We start from the raw sequence: 17,783 nt of genomic DNA, 5'->3' as shown, positions 1-17,783 counted from the left end.
TGGCACAGTGCCTTCCAGGCACTGTGGATACAAAGATGCATGAGACCTACTGTCTAATAGGAGATACAAACACTAGAGTTGACACAGTGCACAGCGGGGTTATGGACAGAGCTTGCATGGTGCTCTGAGAGCCCCCGGAAGGCATATAGGAGACACCTGATGAAGGGTAACCAGGTAAAGACTCAGTGTAGACAAGAGTTCAACTACATCTTCTGCACAGAGGTAATTATGTAGTTTGAGCCAAATACAAGAAAAAAAGAACTCAAAAAGATGAAAGGCAAACAACTACTAAATGCATAGAAAGCATAGTCAATCAAAATCAATCTTAAATTAACAGAAACTAAATGACAAGACACCATTGTTTAACATGTGAAATTGGCCATGTTTTCTTTTCCGCCTATTAATAGCATAATATGGGCAAGAATGATGTGAAATGGTCTTAGAGATTAGTACAGTCATGTAGCCCAGAACGTTAAATGAGCTCTCATGCCCTTTGGTCTAGAAACTCTACTTCTCTGAATTTATCCTAAAAAATGGAATCTTTTTAATGTGTGCAGGAGCTGGGGAGACAGCTCAGCTGTTAAGCACAAGGACCCAAGTTTAACCTTTGTTGTCTCATAAAAATCTGCGTATGGCGGAACTGCCTGAAATTTCAGTACTGGGAAGGCAGAGGAAGATGGTTCCCAGGGCTCGCGAGCCAACCTACATTGACTGGTGAACTTTAGGGTCCCCAAGACAGCCAGTACCAAAAGACAAGACTGACAGCTCCTGTGGCACACACATACACACACACACAGGGAAAATGTGGGTGGAAAATTTTGTGCAGTGTTCATTACAAATAATATACATTAATAACCAAATACTGATCTCTTAACATGCTACAATAGGATATTGCTTAAATATCATTTCATAGGATATGTTTTAATGCCACTAGGAATCACAATTTCAAAAAAATAATATAAGACAGTATTTTTGGAGTTTCTTCATGTTTAGTATAAAAGCACGCAGATTAATATAAAATTGAGCTGAGTATGTGGGTCTTTTTATACCCAAGAATCATCAACAGTTTTAGTTATGATCTTAGAGGACAGATGTTTTTTATTTTCATTTTATTAATATCTATTTTCCAAATTTCAATGACTGTGTATTCCCTTGTGAATAAATAAAGCCAATACATGTTTTGTAATTTGTTTTTCACACAAGATACTGTCTCTGAGTGGAAAGAAGGGCTGTTGGCAGGGCTGGAGGAGGATGGCAGGGGACAGGCGCTTTGCTTGCTTTAGATTGGAAACGTTGTGTGTGGTGTCTCTTGGCCAATGGAGATGTTAACAGAGAGAAAGGGGCTGGATGTATAGGAAGGAAAGAGGGTGACTGGCAGGCTCTCAGAGAGGAGAGGGAGTGCGGCCCAGAACCCGTGAAGCAGCTAACTTTCCACAGAGAAGGGCGCCTCGCCATCTCCAAGCAAAGGACAAGGAGTTGCAAAGTTTCCTTGTGCCTTTTGTGTGCCCACTACCTTACACAGTGCCTGACACAGAGGGAGGCAGTGTCTCAGCCCAGGTGAAGACAGGAATGCCGGAAGAGCTGCACGTTGACTGGTTTCCTCTGGTGTGCCAGGAAGCTGCTGTCTCCAGCAGAATGCATCATCATTCTTCTAGGAGACTGCATCCTCCCTGCCAAGTTTCTGGAGAGAGGAAGCTATGGCTTACTGCTGCACACGCACCAGTCCACTACAGTGGCTGATAGGAGGTCTCCAGAAACGTTAAATAGAAAGGGAGACATGAAAGTGGTCACCGTTTTGTGTGACTTATGTGGATATCAGAGAGTGCTAAAGATCAGTGTACCCTGAGGACAAATCTGGGCTGAGAGCACCCCTCTATGTAGGAAGACTCCAAATGGAAGCTGTTGGCACTGGGAAAGTAATAATGGTCATAGATGGTCCACACTCTCCCCTACTCAACCTCCTCCTTGTCTATGAAGGTTCTTCAAACTTAGGCTTCACGATCTCTTAAGGATCAAGGATAGGAAACCACAGCTCAACTAACTCTCAAGACCTGGTTTTTCTTTTCTTTTTTTTATTTTTAAATTTAAATTAGAAACAAGGTTGCTTCACATGTCAATCCCAGGTCCCTCTCCCTTTCCCTCCCCTCCTCCCATGCCCTCCTACCAACCCCCCCAATACCCCCTCATTTCCCTAGGGATCGTGAGGCCCTCCATGGGGTATCCATAGTCTGTCATTTCATCCAGGGCAGGGCCTAGACCTTCCCCCAAGAGTCCAGGGTGAGAGTGCATCTCTCATTGTGGGATGGCCACCCAAAGTCCATTTGTATACCCGAGATAAATACTGATCTACCCAAGGCCCAATAGATTACCTAGGCCTCCTCACTGACACCCACATTCAGGGTATCTTGATCAGTCCCATGCTGGATTCCCAGCCATCAGTCTCTAGGGTTCAAGAGCTAACCCTTGTCAGGTCAGCTGTTTCTGGGGGTTAAACCAGTCCAGTCTTAACCCCTTTGCTCATCAGTCCTCCTTCTCTGTCACTGGATTCCTTGAGTTCAGCTCAGTGTTTAGCTGTGGGAGTCTGCCTCTGCTTCCATCAGCCATTGAATGAAGGTTCTGTTTCCCAGACTCTCTGGCCGTGGGATTGTAGGCTGGTACTCCCCAGACCTGGTTTTTCTAAGTATTGACTTTCCATAATTTAACTTGACTCCATGCAAGTCAGCAGTAAAAACTAAATAGTCACACAATTAGTTTTTAGTCTCTTAATAGGTAATGCATGCCTTGCATAGAGCAAGTGTATAAAATCCCTTTTAAATTGTAAATGACAATAGGGGGCTATTATTTAGAAAGTATCTTTCTTTGCTGAAAATAAGAAAAGGCCTCAAGTTTTGGAATGCCTGAAGTCCCCTAGAAACAGCTTTGTGAAGCTAAACTTCGGAGCCCTGAAGCCGACCACTGGCCTAAACAGGAGAATCATACGGGGGGGGCATTTGCCCCCTCACTACATTTTTGCTTGTATCTCATGTTACTCATGAGATGGTTTACATATGAGAAGAAGCTGACATAGATGAATTTACAGAGCCATCATGGAAAACGAAAGGATTGGGTCAGGGCATGAATCACGCAATTAGTTTTTACTGCTGACTTTATTTTTCTTTCCAAAACAGAATTGCATTGACAAAATTGAAACCACAATTAGTGTTAAGCTCCAGCTCATTGGAATCGTTGGGATTGGGATTGCGGGTCTCACGGTAAGAAAGCTCTAAAATGTAATTGTTTTTGCTGTCTTAGAAGCATTAGAACCTTACATTTTTACGTTGGAGGTACAGTATCTTAAATGGGGATTCTTGAAATGGGTAAAAACCCTTGTTCACAGCACTACCCACAATGGGCTGGGCCCTCCTCATCAATCTCTAATTAAGAAAATTCCCCCACAAGATCTTATGGGTGCATTTTCTCAGTTGAGGTTCCTTCTTTTCAGGTAACTCTTGTTTGTGTCAAGTTGACATAAAACTAGCCAGCACAAGCAGTTTGAAAACATCCCACATACTGGAGGCATCAAGTAGACAGTCCTAACAATGACGAAGTCTCAACAGAAGCAGACAGCCCTGACTCATGACCCCCCACATGCTGGGATCTTTCATAGGGCACCCTTCAGACTATACCCAGGATGAGGTGGAGGTCATATCCAAACTTGTAGCCATGAAAAAAGGGATGCCTTTGCTTATCTGCCTGGAATCAGCAGGAGTTTCTTCCTGAGTTGTTCTTCTATCCGGAAGGACTGCACAGTATAATCACTTAGACAAATGCCCATTAGATGTCCCCTGGCCACACACTGGCTTGGGTCCTGTCAGCCACAGACCTGAACTCTTTGCTGTGTGTGCCCTTAGCTCTGTCTGCCTTTGGCTTCCCATTACTCCTTCCTTGATGCATTGAACATTCACAGATCCTAGTTGTCTTAGGATGGGATTGAGGAGAGAATCAGGGTCATGGCACCAAATTTTAAAAATGAATATTACCAGTCATTTAGAGGCACCCACAGACAGGGTTCCTCTGGCTGTGGACTTGTAGGAGTAATGACTGAAGACAAAAAGGACCTTTTGGTATTCTTTTCTTCCAACCAGAGGGAAAATAGTTCTGTCCAGGTATTTGGCTTCTTAGAGAACTATCCAAGAGACAGACGTCAGGAATATTATAGTTCAATAACTTCCATTATGTTTTGGTAGAACTACTGAGTTAAACAGTCATTTATCGTTGGGTAGAAATAGACCAAGAATGAAGAGAAGCCCCACTGTTTAACAAGATTTCACTGCTGTAGGAACTAAAGCTTTTCTGAGTTAGACCATAAGTCCATTTACCTAAGAAATTAAGAACATGTTTTTATGAATGAATAAAATAAATCTGAGATTCATCTAAAATATAAAATTCAAAAACCAGAAATGTATCAATCTTTCATAACTGTTAAGAACTATAAGCCAGAAACAGAGCCCTTACTTCAAACAGACTTATCTGTTGAGATAACCACAATTCAGCAAGGTTGATACAGAAGTTTTACTTATAGCCATCCTCAAAGAACACACAAAAATGGCATTTACAGCCAGTGTCATTGGTTAGGATTATGTAGTAACTTGAGCTCGACACCACCACAGTTTGCTGCTCGTTTTATCAAACCACGTGTGGAAGCTGCTAATGTGCTTCTTTCTGTTGCAGATCTTCGGCATGATCTTCAGCATGGTGCTTTGCTGTGCAATAAGAAACTCACGAGATGTGATTTGAAAATACTTTTTCATGAAAATTGCGATTGAGAGTTTTCATGCTAAATGTCACAAGAGCTATCTCAGCTCACTTTTAACATTCAGGATATTAGAAGCTAAAATAATTTGCTGTTAACTGTATATTTGCACATGTATGTATGTCTGACTCATTACTGATTTGCCCCTTGAGTGAATGTCATGTGTGGTCTGTGTGTTTCTGGTATATGCATTGCACACACTGATATCTGTTTCCTGGGAATCCCTAGTTCTTATATGCAGGGAGAATAACCTATTGAAGTACCGGGGGGGGGGGAGTGATCAAGCTTTAAAAGACTTACAAAACCTGGCTAATTAGGGAATGTGATAACGGGTCCGTTTCTCAGATTTTAGCCATGAAAGTTAGATACATAAAGAGAATGCAGGATTTCTTGCTATTGGAAGCAATAAGTTATGAGAATTGAGGGGTCACAGAGCAATGTCAAGATTTGACTGTGTCTGAGTTGAGTGTAAAGGTTTCTTGGAGAACAGTAAATCACAGTTTCAGAACTAAACCCATCTGCAAAAGTAAATATAGCATAGAAAATCCAATTTGAAAACATCATGCTTCCTTACATGCTTCCTTAGTATTTAAAAGCAGAAAACCTCTCTCTGGAAAGAGAAGTTACATAGACAAGCACGTGCCACATGAAAGTGGGTGTTTTTAGGACTAAAAATAACCACTTTTAAGGGGGAATTTTGCTATACAAAGACATGTAGATGTTGCTATACCCCTCTTCTTTCCTGACTCTGCTTTGAACGCTGGAAGCCTCACCTTCCCAAAGGGCTTTTATCTCCCACTCTTGTGCTTCTCCAGACGCTATGACAAACAGCGAGAGCTCTGCAGTGTGCCAATGGGAGGGCCCTCCTAACACTGCACCTTTGGAATACCTCATAACTTGAGTTTACATGTTTTCCTAATTTTTTGCGTTTTTCTAATTTTCCATATAGAGAATTCTTTATAGATTAAGAATACAGTTTTCCTCTTTTAAAATAAATAAATCACCTATAACTCAGATATTATGTTATGAGTACCTTGGTTAAAGCAAGATAAACACCTTCTCCAAGATCGTGCACACGACAAAGGCAAGTTAGTGAGTGAATCAAGAATACTGTTATACATATAGCTACAGCACAAATATATTCTTTCTCAGCAAATCCTTGTGGAAATAAATGTGCAGGTTCTTTGGGGGCCTGAGTGGTTGATTTTAAGTGGAAAAACCTAGCCACTCCTCAGCCTTTTGGCTGCAGTGGGAAATCCACAGCAGGAACCTAAATTGGCATGTTTGTCATGATTCAACAACTTGCTAAAGAACATAAATTACAGATTTTTAGCATTGCATATGGTCACACAAAAGTGAAAGTGTGAGGGATTTTAGAAACCCTAGGAGGAGCCTCTGTACCCACTAGGAATTTTGGGTATGTGTTAAAGTGTTGTGCTTCAAGAAACTGTTACAAAGTATTTTGCTGAAAACACACATCTGCTCGGATGGTCTCTCCCGCCCAACATCACCTACTTTTCTCTTTCTGCCATTCTTGCTACTGCTACTAGCTTTAGAGAAGAAATGTGAGGGAGTTAAAAGCTTAATTAACTGTGTGGGACTACTTAACCTAAGCAAAAGATTATTTTAAAAATCACTTCATGATTTTTAGACCCCAGAAGTTGACAAATGCAACCTTTTAAGCAAAGAGGTCAATCTTTCTTATACTGTTAGTTTATAAATCTACCTGAAGATAGAAAACAGGCTGAAGCGTGTACTCAGGTTACTCCAGCTAAGAATTTTTTTCCTGCTCTACAGAAGTAAGTTTCACTCTCTATCTGAATGAACAACTTTAAAGAAAAATCACAGTAACTATAAGCAAAGGAAGAGAAATAATTTTTTACCGCAGAGAAATAAATTTAGAAATCTGTGTCATGTGTGATTAGTATACCTCTTTATGGGTTAAGCTTTCCAAAGAATGTGTGGAGTAAAAATAGAGAATTCCATCTCTGAATAAAGATGGATATATATCTTTATGTGAATAGATAAAGCTATATCTATAGAGATATATAATCCCTATGTCTTGAACCTATACATATCTTAAATACATATGTAATTTTAATACATGTGTACCTGTATGAAATTATGGAGATAAATGTTTGCATGTATACACATGAACATGTGTATACATTTTCAGTTATTTCTGTATACATGAACTAATTTGAAATCAAACCCAAAAATTTTAAGTTATTTCTAATTAAATTTTCTATGTACTTACTCTGCCTGAGTTATCTTAAAATTGTAGTATATCTTCTTATATACCTTCACATCACTTATTTAAATCAGTTACCCAATTTACCCAGACAATATAGTAAACACAAGTTGACAATCTTTCCATCCTGTCATTGTGAGATGGACTCAAAAGCAGCACCCTAAAGATTCTAATTACATATAGCTGTGTTTCAAATAACACCATTTACCCAAACTGTTCCTCTTCACTCCAGAAAAACATGGTTATCTGTGGCTTGGCCTGTCAAATTCATCTTGGCCTGCTGTGGTTCTCCTGCATTAACAGCTGTCCTTTCCCTGTGAGGAATCTAACAGATGTTGCTGGCTGAGAATGAGACTCGTGGAGAGATAATCTCAAAAATAATCTATAAAGAACATGACGCTTTCTCCCTTCTGAAATAAGTTTACCAAATATTCAATGAGGTGCTTTCTTATCAATGGTAGGTGGTTTCTGAGGTCTATAGGTTAGCCTCTAGGACTCCCCACAGCCCAGTTTTCATGGCCTCATTGACATGCTCTTGAACACCAAGCCCATTTCCCCATCACATAAAAAGAGCAATCTATGACTCTTAAAGGAAGCACTGGCTTGAGCTCATCTGAATCAAATTGATGATATCTGTGTGAATTTTAAGAGTGACAGTTTTCCATTTTCTTTAAACATCCCCCATTTAACTATAAAAGGATTTTTTATATAGATATATTTTAAAGGTGACAACAATAAAAAATGTTATTACTTGGTGTTCTTATAACCAATGAAGGGTTTTACAGTTCAGATCCTGTCCACTGGAAACGGGGAAAACATCATGAATACAAGTACCAGGCCCTGTGTTTTACAAAGCCAAGTCTATCTGGCTTCAGAAAGTGTTGAGCTAATATACCAGAAACCTTTTTGTGTTCTGGAGTTTCTATGTATATTTTATAAGACTTTTACTTCTATCAAATAGGAAAAATTTAGTTAAAGAAATTTAAATTACATGTTTGTTATTAAATAAGTCAATAACAAATATAAAATGCTTACCATACCTAGGAACTACTGAATATTAGCTATTATAATTGTGTTGATACTCTGACAGAAGGTCTGTTATAAATCGTTTTCTAAAAATCATGCAAAACTGAAGATAGTTCCACATGATCCCAGTTAGCTATATGAACATTTGTTGAACTCATTAATAACTTTCAATATATTTTCCAATTCTGTTTTAATTCAAAAACTATATAGTAGTCACAGCTAGCATTTGAATGTTTTTCTCTGAGCCTGCTCCTCCTCATAATCTACATTCTGATTTTTTTTTACTGTTTGAAGTTATCTTATGATTTGATGATCCCTTAGCAGAACATGGACATGACAAGCTGAGATTGGAAAAGCAGGCATGTATTGCCATAAGTGCTATGATAATCATTAACCCAGAGTGGGCCCACTCAAATTTGGGAAGAGTGGTCCAGAGAAAAACTTCCTTGATGTTGACATCTTTAACCTGAATCCTGAAAAACACTTACACACTGGCCAAGGTTAAGATAGAAGAAAAAGTGTGCTTTGTTTTCTGAAGACTCTGAAATAGCACATGAAAACATTCAAGGAGAGCTTGTCCAAATTAACAAAATAAATAAATAGCCCTGGTAATCCGTGGTATTTTTTTTTCTATCTTTTCTTTTAATTTAGAGACAAGCTTGCTTCACATGTCAATCCCAGCTCTCTCTCTCTCCCCTCCTCTCCTTCCACCAGGCCCCTAGTCCCCCACCCAACCCCCCACTCCAATCCCCAGGGAGGGTGAGGCCCTCCATGGAGGACATCCAAAGTCTGTCATTTCATTCAAGGCAGGGCCTAGGCCCTCCCCCCAAGAATCCAGGCTGATACAGCATCCCTCATTGTGGGATGGGCACCCAAAGTCCATTTGTATGCCAAGGTAAATACTACCCAAGACTCCATAGATTGCCTAGGCCTCCCCACTGACACCCACATTCAGGGGGTCTGGATCAGTCCCATGCTGGTCTCCCAGCCATCAGTCTGTGGTCCAAGAGCTCCCCTTGTTCAGATCAGCTGTTTCTGTGGGGTAAACCAGCCCAGTCTTGACCCCTTTGCTCATCAGTCCTCCCTTTCTGTCACTGGATTCCAGGAGTTCAGTTCAGTGTTTAGCTGTGGGTGTCTGTCTCTGCTTCTATCAGTCACTGGATAAAGGTTCTGTTTCCCAGACTCTCTGGCAGTTGAATTGTATGCTGACACTTCCCTGATCCATGTCTAAAACCCATATATGAGTGAGTACATACCATGTTTCTCTTTTTGTGACTGGGTTACGTCACTCAGGCTGGTTTCCTCTAGTACCGTCCATTTGTCTGCAAATTTCAAGATTCCATTGGGTAATCATGTTTTATACAAATCTTATTTTTGTCCTAAGGTAATGAGAAAAGTTTTAAATAGTGAGTTATGAAATAAAACTTTCAACAAACCAAGCTTTCAAGTATCAAACTTTAAAAATGACTATGTGTCGGGCGTTGGTGGCACATGCCTTTAATCCCAGCACTTGGGAGGCAGAGGCAGGGGGATCTCTGTGAGTTTGAGGCCAACCTGGTCTACAGAGCAAGTTCCAGGACAGCCTCCAAAGCTACACAGAGAAACCCTGTCTCAAAAAAGAAAAGAAAAAATTGACTATGCTTCAGAATGAGGAGATTGTATGGCAAAGACCAGTCCTGCCTGGTCTACAGAGTGAGTTCCAGGACAGCCTCCAAAACAATACAGAGAAATCCTGTCTCGAGAAAACAACAACAACAACAAAAGACCACTCCTAAAGATTCTAACTGATGTGCTAGACACCCATCCCAACAGAAGTATACATGAGAAACTGGAACCTAGGCTAACATCGGGCTTCTGACTTGACCACCGGAAGAGTAATATACAGAAGGAAAAGCAGATAGCAACAGTGTGAGAAGAGATAATTATTAGAACATTCAAGTGAAAGAATGAGGCTGATGATTCCATAGATTAAGGCTGAGTTCTAGCACCACGCCTGATGACCTGAGTTCAATCCCTAGATCCCACATGATGGAAGGAGACAACAAACTCCCACAAGTTATCCTCTGACCTCTACAAATACACCATGGCACGCAAGGATATGTGTATGCATGTGCACACACACAAATTTTTAAAAAGAGGAAAAATAAACTGGCTTTGGATATACGACACTGAAGCTCAGGAAAGAACTCTAAACTAAATTTGCTATAAAGGAATCTCTGTATAAAAGTGTCTAGCTTCAAAGAAGACAAGCCACCGCTCATGACTAAATCTCCAGTGAGAGGCTAGAGGTTCAGTGGCCAAAAGTGCTTGCTGCTCTTGCAGAGGACCTGGGTCTTAGCATCTCCATCGGGTGGTTCACAGCTGCTGATAACTCAGAGAGCACCTGCTTATGGCGCACATAAACTCATGCAGGCACATATGCACAGAGAAATAACAATTTTTAATCCTCAATGTGAAAGTGAAATGTATGAAATTAGAACACTTGTTGCTCCTACAGAGGACCCAGGTTCAGTTCCCAGCATTAACATGGTGGCTCGCAGCCAGAGGATCCAGTGGTACACACACATACATGAAGGTAACATATTTGTTCCTATAAAATAAATCTAAAATAATTAGAGAGCTCTATGCTAGAAAGTTAAATATCCTGTAACAGTTATTTATTCCCCACACATTCATAAATTCTGTCTGAGCTGCCTGAGTTCCTTCAGTAGCTGGCATCTCACATCTAACCTCACCTCTAATTTAACAGAAAAGGAAAGCTATGGTTTCTTAAAGGAGGAAGCCAGCTTCAGATAACTAAAATAGGTACTTCCTTAGGACATCCAAGGACAAATTACTACAAATTCAAATGTTTTATATGCTCTTCATTTAGCCTTGCCCAAATGACCAACTGGACATGAGATTACTATAGATCTAGACTTTCCTTCAAAGTTTAGAATCTTCATACTTCTAGAAGCATCAAGCAAAATTATCCCCAAAATACAGTCCAGATCTACATTACCAGCTAATGACAATAACATAGATTTTTGAGCCATCTTTGAGAAGCAAGATTTTAAAAAACGCATTTTTAAAAATAAGTAAGGCACTGTGATCCACACTTGTAAAATCAGCACTTGGGAGCCAAAGATAAGGACCGCAGGCTTGAAGCCAGCTGGACTACATAAAAGTTCAAGGCCAGCCTAGGCTGAGACTCAGTGCTGTAGCTCTATAGCATTGTGAATACACATTTGTGTCCTTCACCAGGCCCTTTGGAAGCAAAGGGGTCAAAACAAGAGCTGTGGTGCATTGGATCACTAGCTAGCCACGGCCACCCTTACTGAAACAGCTTCAAAGGACGGACAGCAGGAGTGGCAACAAAGTGTAGTTGACTGAGAGGAGAATGAGAAGTAAGCAAGTGTGTGGCTATTGTGGTGAACTTTTTTAAAGACCTAGAATAAGAACTCATGGGAGACGTAACTAGACACTGCACAGGGTTGTGGACATGGTTCTTTATTTGTTTGTTTGGTGTAATGGGGGAGATCACAGATGCTTCCAACCAAGGAGAAGGGCCAAGAAAGAGGAAAAGAAACATGAGAAACAGCAAGGGAAGATGCATGCCTAAGGGATGGCATTAGGAATGCCAGGAACTAAAGCTGCTGCATCGACATAGGCCTTTTCAAGTGCAAATGTCAAAAAGGGGAAGCGTGGCTTTCTTTAAGGGTGGGGGCTTCAAATTATGCTCAGATGTAATCAGGAGGTCCTTGGGCTTTCTTACTCCCCTCTGGCTTCACTCTTTTGTGTCAGACTGTCTGTTACTAAGAGATGCCAAAGATGACAGTCAGTGGTTCCAAGTTCCTGTTCTATCAACCCCTAAACCAAGCACTTCTTTTCAACAGGTGAAATCAAGTTCCAGGAATGACTCCTACTGGGAAGATTGTAGTCAACTCTATGGCCAGCTCATAAACTGAGTACCATGCTCACCCCCATCAGTCCCACTCAGACTACTTGACTGAACACTTGAGTCCTGAAAGCACCTAAATCAGCACACAGCCACCAGCAGGAGGGACATGTATACTGAGCAGCTGTGGCAGTGGATGAATGAGAGCTGAAGAAACTGACACCAAATTGTCTTAAAAAACAGAAAAGGAAAAATTGACTATAGCAGACAAGAAAGAAAAGCATAAAAAGATAGGCGAGAGAGGAAGTTACCTCCATAAGATACTTTTTGTGTTTAGCTCAGGCTTGCTATTCTTAAGTTTTAAGGACAATTTTGTTATATAAAGAAGGCTTTCTATTATTGGAATTTTCTATTACCAAGAAGTACCATGCTATGCTGTTAAGTTGCAACACATCCATTCTGGTACATTCCACTTATTCTCAATGAGTTTGACCATTAACCACTGCTGCAACAGTGACCCCAATCCTTGAGTTATGAGAGTTCTTTGTATTTCAGTCAAACGAGAAAGTTTTTTTTAAGCACTGAGTTCCTCTGGTGAGAACTTACTCCTTACACTTTAGAGAGAATTTAATGATCACTCCCAGGGATGCTCCAATGTCTGCCTTTCTCCCACATTATAAGCAATGATTCATCTTCCCATTTCTTTTTTAAAATAATTTATTTTTATTTTATGTGCATTGGTGTTTTACCAACATGTATGTCTGTGTGAGAGTGCCAGATTCCCTGGAACTGGATATATAGGCAGTTGTGAGCCACCATGTGGGTGCTAGGAATTGAAACCAGGTCCTCTGGAAGGACTGTCTGTGCTCTAACCTCTAAACCATCTCTCCAGCCCTTCATCTTCCCATTTCTGAGCCTCTCTACCCATTCCTCTTGTGTTAAACCAAAAGGACACTAAGGTCCCTCAAAACAGAGTTATCATATAGCCAAGCACATGGACCCAGCTAAGATAAGTTGTTGGGCCCCTAAGTCCCTGAGCTCCACCCTAAGGGTCTTTGTGTTTTGAACAGCTCCAGATTCAAGGATAGTTTAATAAAATTCACATGTGCATCTTCCAAACACACCTCCTTCATTGAAAGGAAGTGAGTCATGCACCCACTCTAGGCTCTTGTGACAGAGATAGTGCTGGCTGGTTATACCCATGTCCTGAGCTGGCCCTCCCCCCCTGCATATTTAGGAAATTTATTGAAGTAATTCAAAAAATAAAATCTGTCAAAGTTGAGATGTCTGTAAGTAGCCTCTGTAAGCAACTTGTCCTTTCTTATAGTCCAAATCTTTTGACAAAAATCACTTTCAGGATGCTTGAGAATCATTTGTAGCTAATGCCAGATAGGTTTGAACTTTACACATTTTACACATCCATCAAAAATCTATATTTGATAAATAATCTTAAACAATCATCAGTTGACATGAGAACTCAAAAGACCCAGTTCAAGGTTTAGTGGTCATGAAAGTATCAATTTTAGGTATTAAGATGAAAGAACTGTAGGTTTCTGACTCTTTCTTGTTTGGAAGTGCACAGGTATTTCCTCATCCTTGGCAAAGTGTGTGTTTGGTACCTCTCTGTCTGTACCATCTTCCCCTCCCCTGAGTCCCCGTCCCCATACAGGCATTCACAAGATACCCAGCTGAGCTTAACCAGTGGTTGTGCAATACAGTCACTCTACATGGCCCTACTGACAAGTAGTTTTCGACTTCATGGTGACAATTAATGACTGAATAAAAGGCAGTCTTTTTAAGGTTGAGTCCACAGAACACTTAAAAGTTCAACTCTTAAGATGGACCATCTAAGGAAGGAAAATAAAAATAACCCCCTCTTAAGCCAATTCACCCAAAGCAATGTCTCCCTATGAATGAAGGTTAAGGTTAAAACAACACAATCCACTCTTTTGAATCTCTTAGCCCTCTCTCCCCAACCCTAAAACCTGTGGTGGTTGTACTAGTGTTTTACGATATCCAAAGCCCTAAAGCACAAGTTGCTTTCAGTACAACTGCTGGAAAGTATCTCTTGTTACTTGAGGGACTATGAAGGATTTAGGCTTCCACATGTAAAATGATCGTGGCCTCTTTTCTCGGTTTTATAAGCTGACCTTCCGGGGTATACCTTTCATAGGTCAGTTGGCCCACCAGTGTAATTAAATTAAAGAGAATGGTGCCCACGCTCTTAGCTGAGTCTTGGTGGAGTTTTATCCAGAGCACTTGCAGGACTAGGATAAAGTTTTCTGTGACAGATTTTATTCGCCCCTGTCTCACCATTTGCACTCCAGCCCTGCTGCTAGCCCTTAAAGTGACAATGTTCCTAGTATCCTGATGTCATGTATCCCTCCAACTTTTAATGGCAGTCCTTTCTTCCTAGAACTCTGTAGTAGCTTCACATTTGCTTTCTAGGTCAAGACAGACCCCCTGTTGTCTGCAGGAAACATTCCCTGGGCTGGCTTGCAGCAGCAGCTCATGCTCCTGCTTTTCACTTTGCCTCCACTCTGCTCGGTATGGAAACCATGACAGCCTCTTTCATGCACCCCTTCTTCTAAAGCTTCTTAAGCTCCCTAATGCCTGTGTGGATGTGCCTATGAATTAAATGCCCGGCAAAATGTATCAATGGTATTTTATTAGTTCTATTCCAGGTAAACACATTTAACCAGATTGCAAGTGGCAATGTTGTTAAAGTTAGACCGAAAATCCCCCCAGATAGAATGTCTGTGGCTTGGTGCAGTAGTTGGTCTTGACAGTCTCATGTATACAGTCACTATAGTCAGTATTACACTTGCCACACTTGCAGCTCAAGGCAACAGGGTAGGAGAAATAAGGAACAACATGGTGTGGGCATCCTGGTATTTCCACAGTTCTGTAGGTGAAGTCTCTGTATGTACAAACATCCTGGGAGAGGGCAGATTTGGGAAGAAACAGCTTGCCATTGATATCCTATGGAAAGAAAAGGGATTATAATATGATAAGTTTTACACTAGTTTAGATAGTACAACAGAAAGACCATAATTTACTGATACCCCTTTATTTCAGTGATGACCTATAGAGGACTCTTGAACTCTGTTACTCAATTCTAGCTTAACACATTGACATTTAACCCCTAAAAGACCAAAAAAAAAAAACCAACACTTTCTTTTCATTTACCTTTGATCATGAGAACAAAATAAGATTTAAATAAATTCAGGGTAGACTGTTACAAATATATCTGAATTTCTTTTTCTAAACAGAGTCACACTATTATAATTCTGAAAACAATGCTATTGGCTCCCCAAGGAGACAGTACCATTGGATTTAGAAAATAATACTATATATATTAGGCCTATATAATTTACAACTGAAAGAAGTATAGTGAATAACATACCCGTGTCATACAATACCCGGCACAGATGGTGGTGTTGATGGTTAGGCAATAGGCACACTCTCTCCTATCCACGTACATTGTATATTCAGTTGGAATACAGTAAGATGCTGCTTGTCCATATGCAAGAGCAAAAAGCACGGAGAGCAGGATGATAGCACTCATGCTGAATCAAAGATAAAATCACAGAACTCATTTCCTGTATCCTTTCTGTACACATCTGTGGAAAGCTTATGCAGATATATACACAGCCAATAAAGAGAACAGCTAAGATATATTGAATGGTTAATTATCTCTGAGCCCCACATAAGGTGTTTTTACATAACCAATCTTTTCAAACCTTCCCATTTACACTCAAATGCAGCTATGACCCCATATACCTGTAGGACAGAAGCTCACATCTTAGAGGGCTTGCCTACAAGTGCCACCTAGCTCCCCTGGGAAGTGACATGAAAGCTTGCTACATCACAACAGAAAACTAACACCTTTCTGTTAACTAAGTGTGAAATAATTCATTCAATGCAGCAGTAATAAAATGCCTATCATTATAAGAAGTAAGTTAATAAATATTCTTTAGGAAGGGCTTTCCCAGAATTATAAGTTTCTAAAAATGTTCAACAGCTTAAAAGTTTCCTATAATTGGAAAGAAGCAAAGAAAAATTATAACCAAACTTTGGTACCACCTAGTGTATGTAATCTTGTTTATAATTCTTCTAGTGTTAGTCAAGGAAGCTGGAGAAGGTCCTGAAAAAATCAGCTGAAATTATGACTGGTGTTAGGTAATAACAGCAGTTAGAAGGCCCCTTCTGAATCCTTAGGATATTCTTTTAGGGTTGAAAAAAATCAAGTTGAAATAAAAGATCATTTTATACAGAAGTTGTATGGCACTCATTATTTAAAAGTATACAGAGAGATGAAAAAATAGTTTGGCACATTCAGACTAACCTATTCAAGAAAACAGATCCACCATGGGTTGTTTAGATTTATTAGCAGTGCCAGCTGTATGGGAGGCAGCGAAGGGGCCACTGAGCAGAAAGTACATCTCAGTGAGCCTGGCTAATGGAGAGGCTGTTCAGTATCATCTGAGTACTGTAATGATCTGGGGAATGTTATGACTTATAATTATTTTGGTTCTGCCACTGAAAGAGGGTAATCAAATTTCAGACTTTTAGATGTAGGTTGATCACCTCTAAGATTAAGAAGACTTTTGTTTCCTTTTACTAATATTGTTCAACTAGCTAAGTATATTTGAAATTTTTTCTTCTCAACATATATATATGTGTGTGTGTGTGTGTGTGTAAATACATATACATACATATATACATATATACACATACGTAGTCCTCACTGAAGCTACTCTATTAAATTATTTTTCACTGGCTGCCAAGATGGCTCAGAGGTAAAAAATATTTACTGCTCAAGCCTGCTCAGTCCCCGGAACATACATGGTGGACGGAGCGAACAGACCCCTCCTGGAAGTTTCCTCTGACCTCTCCATGCACGCTGTGGTGCTTCCCCAGTGCCACCGCTGCACAACAAGTAGTTGTAGAAAATTATTCACTAAACATTTTATTAAATCAACAAAACGCATCAAGATTTTCTCAAATCTGTCAGTTGTGCTAACAATTCTAAGCTGCATACTTTAAAATCTTTACTTATTGAAACCTTGTAAAATCAGTCTCAGGTAATCAGAATTTTGCCTTCAATAAATATATAAGACAGAAACTAAAGTATTACATAGTTACTAAATGTCAGCTTCTATAGCCATTTCAACAATCTCTTATTCTTAGCACAGGAAATGTGGAAGTTGGATAAGCATACATGTACTGAGCATCTGGACTATACAATGAGAGATATATTGACATAGTGCCTGACCCAAAGCACCAACAGTTCATGAGCAGCCAAGGAAGAGCACAATGTAAAAATATAGCTTTTCTAAGTTCTCTGAGAAAGTCCAAGTTATGACTCTGATGCTCTCCAGTTATCAAAGATTTCCTTACATTTGCTACACTTGTAAATGAAATAATGCTTTAGGATAAAGTGCTTGGTGGTAAACTCTGTTAAACAAGGCATTAGTGTGAGCATCCCTTGCCATGTTTTTAAATGTTTGCATTAGGGAGTAAAAACATAAGAATTCCTGGTTTTGTTGTTTGATGCATTCCAACGTTGGACCCAAGCCTCACACATACTGAACCTCGCATCCAGCTCTACAGTTAAGATACTATGCCAGCTAATACCGTAAGAACTCCTTTCTCAGGAATTCAGATTCTTTTCTAAGTGTTTCATAAAAGTACAAGCTCCCTCTATACTATTCAGTTAGTTCTATTATAGTAGTGACACAGATCTAGAGGATTCTCCAAAGGATTTTAAAAATAGCAACCAGGTAAGTGCGACAGGATATTCGTCCTTCCTGCTCACATACCCCTTACCATCT

The 17,783-nt window shown here is 40.1% G+C and overlaps 2 protein-coding genes across 3 annotated transcripts in view; one reads left to right on the top strand and one right to left on the bottom strand.

Annotated features, from left to right (window-relative positions):
• The window catches only part of Tspan2 (tetraspanin 2), a 38,373-nt gene extending 31,325 nt beyond the window's left edge, over positions 1–7,048 (top strand). For both annotated transcript variants that reach the window (XM_005076528.4, XM_040752138.1), the window contains 2 exons: positions 3,168–3,251; positions 4,711–7,048. In XM_005076528.4, the coding sequence (XP_005076585.1) occupies positions 3,168–3,251; positions 4,711–4,776 (150 nt within the window). In that variant the 3' untranslated portion in view covers positions 4,777–7,048. The remainder of the gene's footprint in view (positions 1–3,167; positions 3,252–4,710) is intronic.
• A 7,549-nt stretch (positions 7,049–14,597) lies between these two features.
• On the bottom strand, positions 14,598–15,514 carry Tshb (thyroid stimulating hormone subunit beta). The gene is made up of 2 exons (XM_013118100.3): positions 15,353–15,514; positions 14,598–14,928 (listed from the first exon to the last, which is right to left on the bottom strand). The coding sequence occupies exons 1-2, from the start codon at positions 15,512–15,514 to the stop codon at positions 14,674–14,676; spliced, it is 417 nt and encodes a 138-aa protein (XP_012973554.1). The 3' UTR covers positions 14,598–14,673.
• Positions 15,515–17,783: the final 2,269 nt, after the last annotated feature.

Source organism: Mesocricetus auratus, unplaced genomic scaffold, assembly GCF_017639785.1.
Source record: "Mesocricetus auratus isolate SY011 unplaced genomic scaffold, BCM_Maur_2.0 Super-Scaffold_100009, whole genome shotgun sequence".
NCBI lineage: Eukaryota > Metazoa > Chordata > Mammalia > Rodentia > Cricetidae > Mesocricetus > Mesocricetus auratus.
The sequence above is the reverse complement of the archived record's forward strand: the minus strand, read 5'-3'. Positions and strand labels throughout refer to the sequence as shown.